The sequence below is a fragment of the Silene latifolia genome, chromosome 2 (assembly GCF_048544455.1).
Source record: "Silene latifolia isolate original U9 population chromosome 2, ASM4854445v1, whole genome shotgun sequence".
Classification (NCBI taxonomy): domain Eukaryota; kingdom Viridiplantae; phylum Streptophyta; class Magnoliopsida; order Caryophyllales; family Caryophyllaceae; genus Silene; species Silene latifolia.
The window spans coordinates 18,711,533-18,717,573 of NC_133527.1; the positions used below are offsets into that span (position 1 = coordinate 18,711,533).

Sequence of the window (6,041 nt, forward strand, 5' to 3'; positions counted from 1 at the left end):
CGAGGCTTTCCCACTCACGCATATTGGTATTGGATAGCAGCAGGCGCATTAGTTGGATTTACTCTTCTCTTGAACACTGTTTATACTCTTGCTCTTGCTGTACTCAGCCGTATGTCGCCTTCGAACTCTGGACAACCTTCTGAAATTTTCATATATCACATTTATTACACCTTGCTAAGGCCCTATTCTTTTGGACTGAAATTGTATGCGGTTCTTTATATCTGGATTTAGCAGTCAGTGACAATTCTTGAATCTCGATAATTGTCATTATGGGTCATCGACATGCGATGAACCGTTGTATGTTTTCAGGAGAAAGTAGGGTTGCATACTTTAGAACCATTCATGGGTGATCACACACCTCAAAATAATGTTTGCTTAGACATAAAAGGCAGGGACTGGTAACTTATTTTCCTTATTTTCCTTTAGAACCACTTGATTGATCTAGTCATACGAAGACCAAATTCCTTATTTTCCTTTGTCTTAGGATTATAGGGCACCAGTAGGCCTGGCTTTCCGTCCATTACCTTAGCAAACCCGATTAATTCCTCGTTCTCTCCCAAGTATCATACTGGACCAAGATGGCACAAGTCAGGTAACATCCCAACTCCAATACATAATAAGATTTTGCACCATGAATACTCTAAACTGGAGTCTCATTTCAGTTGTTGCTAATTTGCTATCATGTACAGAGTATCAAGTGTGGCCGTGTGGGGCAAATTATTGTGAAACTATTAGATATCATAGAATGATCTATCAAAGACCATTCGTCTCATCTCACTTATAACTAGACATTAGACTACACAACTATTGGCTACGATGGCTACAAAGTAAAAATATAAAATTTAAACAAATGAATGAGACAGTATCATCACGTGTCGGTTAACCGATGTAGTTACTTCTATGTCTTAATTTACTTCATTAGTAGTTTAAGTGCATTGGACCATATGAGTCCAATGCCAATTGTATAAAAAACTTTCTTCACTGCGGCTGAGGAAAAAAAAAAGAAAAAAAAAAGGAAAAAGAAAAAAGAAAAAAAATGAGACAGATGGAGTACTAAACATATTGGTTCAAGACTTCAAGGGGAGATAGATTAAGTTTACAAGAAACCGAACCAAAAGTTGTACAGAAAAAAAAGAGTAAACTCAACTAAAAACAACACTTGAATATTCGAAAATCGCTGCCACTAGTACGAAGTCAGCGTAAAGCAGTGCAAAAACAAATATCACATTCGTCATCAATGAAAATATGAAATGTGAAGGCGATTTCAACACCAGATACTCAACTAGTCCGATTCATTCAAAACTAATAACTTAAATTCTAATTCTAGTACAATGATAAACGATTCAATTACAATACGAGCCTCTCAGTAAACGCAGCAAACTTAGTAATCATTCGAGACCTGTATTGTAAATGTGGAACAAACCTTAAATTATCTACCAATGAGGGGATGAGAGATTAATTAGCTAGAAGTTACCATTTGAGTTGAGCATAGAGTCATCAATAGAATCGGAAATCTCTTGGTCGAGAAAGACGAGACTTTCAGAATAAGCACTAAACCTCATATATTGAGTAATTGGGACTATAGGATAAAAACAAGGTAACGGTATAAAATCCAAGATTTTTAACCATGAAGTCGCATCTTTGTATTCTCGCTTCACCCAGATTTGACATCGAATTTTCCAGTAGTGGGGTGGATCGCAATGCGACACTGATAGCATACCTTGGTGCTCAAAGATACAAAAACTCTCAATATTCTCTATGTCTGTAATAGCTGCAGGGAACTCCGTGTTTGTAATAGCTTCAGGCAACTCCATCGTGTCAAACTTGTCGTCCGAGACATTAAACAGAAGCAATGCTTTGGGACGGAATTTAAAATCCGAAATAAACCAGTGAATAAACCCATTGACAAAACAATTCGCGGAAGTAACATAGCCATGACTAATAATAGAGTTATCAACCAAATAATCAGCAGAAATGATTCTCCGGGTACGCTCCTGAACTGAGAAAACCTCAACCAATGGACTTTCTGTAGGTGAAAAATATATTAGGACAACCCGATGATCACTCTTTCGACAATCATAGCCAAACCCCACCACAGATAGTCTGTCCCAAATTGTCGTCCTAGGAAGTGTGATGCATCTTTCAAGTATGGGATTCCAAATAAAGATGCAGAGATTATCGCCAGACAGGCACAACAAACCATAAACAGAGCAAAATAGGGGGGAGTAAGGCCATGTATAATCGCAAATCGAGGCTGTGGGAGTCGAATTCTGCTCCTTTAACTGATCCGAGTCATGGAATTGAACACAATGCTCGTAATATCCGTTTTCCGATTTCTTTTTGTAGAGTATTAAGGAATTGGCGTTGTTTTGGGTGTAATGCTTGAGATGTGCAGCCATAAAAGTAGGCGAGACGACAAGGGAGCGCCATGATTTGCAGACACAACGACATTTGCCTAGGGTTTTCACAGGAAGATTTTTAAGGATTTCGAACCATATGTCTTGAGACAAATAAGGGTTTACATCTGACAATGGAGCGTCGTCCTCTAACATATTCTTCATGCTTGATTTGGGGAGAAATTCATAGAACGAATTGTTATTGCTAGTTCTTGTCTCAATACCATCGAGATAGGTATGTATATATAGACTCAAATATAAACCTAGAATCTTCTATCAATAGAAACACTATATGATATGATATGATATGATATAATATTAATTATTCTCTACGATATATCACGATACCATATTTCTTAAATATCTCATTAAAAACCTTACTAGAAAAACCCTGAAAATACTAGAAAGGAAAAGAGTACAATAATCTTCAAACACGCATAATATAGCTGCCTCGTTAAAACCTTTCCATGGAAAACCCAGTGGGACAAAACCATGGATAAGGAAAAAGAGTACAGCGCGTGTCAACTCCCCCTGATGATTACATAACTTGATAAATCTTGAAATGAATCATACTTTGACGTAACTTCTCTAACGTTGAATAAAATCCATTGTAGTTGATAAACTTGATATCTCCAAATCCTTGATAATTTCAATCTTCGTATTTCTTTAATTCTCACAATCTGGGTGTAGTCATTTGTGATGACTCTTGGATCTTATTTCAAATAATATTTCCACAATAGTGATAGGGAACTTCTTCATAGATTACATAACATTATATGTTAAGAATAACTCATCTTAATAATCATAGCGTATCAATGAGCTTATTGTGCTAGCTCGTTAAAAACCTTGCTAGGAAAAACTCATTGGGACAAAAAAACCTAGTCGAAGGGAAAAAGAGTGTAGCCATCATTCCTTAATTCCTTGTATTAAGGAGAATCAATCCGATAATTATTGAATACATCATCCAATTTCTTTGGGCTATTTTCTTTGCTAAACCACATGTATGGATTGACATTCTCATTGTAGATTTTGACTACATTATTTTCCAATCGTTATGGTACTTCTGGACCACAAACTAATTTCACATGTTTAGCATGAAGCTCATTACATCATTATTCTCATATGCTCAAACTTCAGGTTGAGACAATAACAATTTCAAATAAACTCTATAGGAGTTTTGATGTTCCATTTTAGAACTAATCACGGTATCTTTCAATCGTATTGTAGAGGTTTATATATTTCATCAAGAGTTTTCAATAATTCAATTGATCAACCATTAACAATTGATGATCATTTATAAGAGGCTCCTAAAGGGAGTTTTCCTCAAAGGAGTAGATCATGATATATTTCTCCTTTCCAACATTATCCATTCAAAATTATATTATGAAACATGTGCATGCATATGATATAATGAAACTAAGTTCTAAATGACATATGCTAACAAATATGCAATAATAATAAATTAAATATTAAAACTAATATGCAATGATAAACTTACTCTCTATATGCACATGATGATGATTCAAAATGCAAACTGTACAGTTTTCTTTTCCAATATTCATAATTTAAATTGACTTCAAGTCAATAACTGGACATCTAGTCCATGAGCTCATTTATAATCATAGATTATATGTCGACAATCAAAATGGACTTACTTATAAGATCCCCATTTTCTAGTCCATTAATTTTCGCGCGCAAATGCATATCGGTTCCTTAAACATATCGATATAATTTCAATATCTCGTGATATTATCAGTACTGATCAATGATATCTGAATATATTTGGTACCATTCCTTTTCTATATAGGCCATCTATTATCATTCAGATATTTATGTCACTTTCAGGACATCCAAATTTCTTTACTCTATAGGAGTACCAACTGCCCAAAACTTGCCATTTTCTTATTACTAGAAATATTGAACCGATATGACTCTCACACTATATTTCACGTGTGCTTTATTGTTCAATTTGGCAAGAATCTAATTTTTCATTACATATATTTTCTATGACTAATGTATAGCTCGCTATACCACATATAGGGCTAAACTGTCTATAATTAAGTTATAGATTTTAATGTAACATATCACATTCTGATAAGGTGATAAAAGTGGTATCATAATACATCTTCATAAGCAAATGATTGCCATCGTTTCTAATTTCATGAACCTCTAATTGATATATTTCATATTGAAAACAAACCACTGAACTTCAGGTCCAGCTGGGGATAATATACTTGTTTGTTTTTACCAACTTTTCCTTATCATTCTCCCCCTGAGGTGGTAAAAACCATAACCACCTTAGATCTTAATTTCTCATATCGCAGATGAGAATTTATATGGGCATTTTTATACATTAACAAAATCTTTTGGGAGCAACATATAATGCAGTTGGATTTTAAATGTGCTGAATTACAATGCCCTTTTTGGAGACTAACGATTCCATACAATAATCAAACTGTGATCTCCAATATTAAATATACTCAGTCTTCGTGTAATGTCTTACCTTTAATAAATTTACACGAGAGAGTTTTCAGCACTTATGTTTTCTGTAGGATAAACTTCAGGTTTATCAAAACGGGTATAATAAGAACCCGGATGGCCTTAATGTCACATTTGAATAATTTCATGTCAACCTTTTTAGTTGCTCACAATCCAGGACAATCTTTCATAATCAATCTGGCCAGATAAATAATGTGACATATGACACAACATGTGTCTTGTATATGTTGGCAAGACTCACCAATATTCCAATAAGGAATACATTACTCTTTGAGTATTTTCATATGACCTTTCATAAAATATTCCCTTTTATGAGATATTTTCATTTCTTTCAATGAACAAATTTGGCTCAATAAGGCCACATCATTAAGCTCAATTAAGGCTTCTTTACTTCAATAAGGCCACATCATTAGGCTCAATTAAGGCCGCAATATTAGGCTTATCATAACGCCATATTATCAATCTCTGCTACAGACAGAGTCTTTATGAGATGTCACATTCACTTCAAAGAATGGATCAAATTTCATATCTCATTATACTGTTCAACTTCAGGTGAACAAGAATCAAGTCGCAAATAAATTCGCCTTTCATAAAGACCGCTTTAAATTGAACAGCGGTTCATATACTCATAGACGTGGACTTCTGGCCACTTACACTTATACAATATGAATATATTGTACTGATGAGACGGTGTTAAATTATTACACACCTTTCAAACTTTGAACTTCATGCCAAGGTCACATCCCTTTTTCAATAACGATTGAAACTTCATGTCCAAAATTGTATAATACATCCCTTTTTCAATAACGATCTTCAAGTTCAATGTAATATTAAAATTACCAAAATTTAGTTGTATTCATCCAAGAATTGGTGACGCAATACAAAGTAGAAAACCATAGTTAAAAAAAATTAAACACAATCTATTGCCCGTGGCATATTACGGATTCATTATGCAACAAAACTAAAGAACACGTCATTAAACTAATGATAGTGTAATACTTCAAAACAAGATCTTATTATCATCACCAATCAATTCTATATTTCACAGTATAACAAAAGTTAGACATAATGTAACTAGCTTAGTCATACATTAGTAAATCATGCTCCTTAACAATATAATCAAGAGACAAAACATACAATCATACA

General features: G+C 34.1%; 1 protein-coding gene across 1 annotated transcript; it reads right to left on the minus strand.

Annotated features, from left to right (window-relative positions):
• Window positions 1–1,463: 1,463 nt before the first annotated feature.
• On the minus strand, window positions 1,464–2,561 carry LOC141635533 (F-box protein At5g48550-like). Its single transcript, XM_074446712.1, has one exon. It carries the CDS (start codon window positions 2,559–2,561, stop codon window positions 1,464–1,466), a length of 1,098 nt encoding a protein of 365 aa, XP_074302813.1.
• Window positions 2,562–6,041: the final 3,480 nt, after the last annotated feature.

Excerpts from the sequence above, each read along its gene's own strand:
- LOC141635533 (XM_074446712.1), bottom strand. The coding sequence starts at position 2,561 with ATGAAGAATATGTTAGAGGACGACGCTCCATTGTCAGATGTAAACCCT.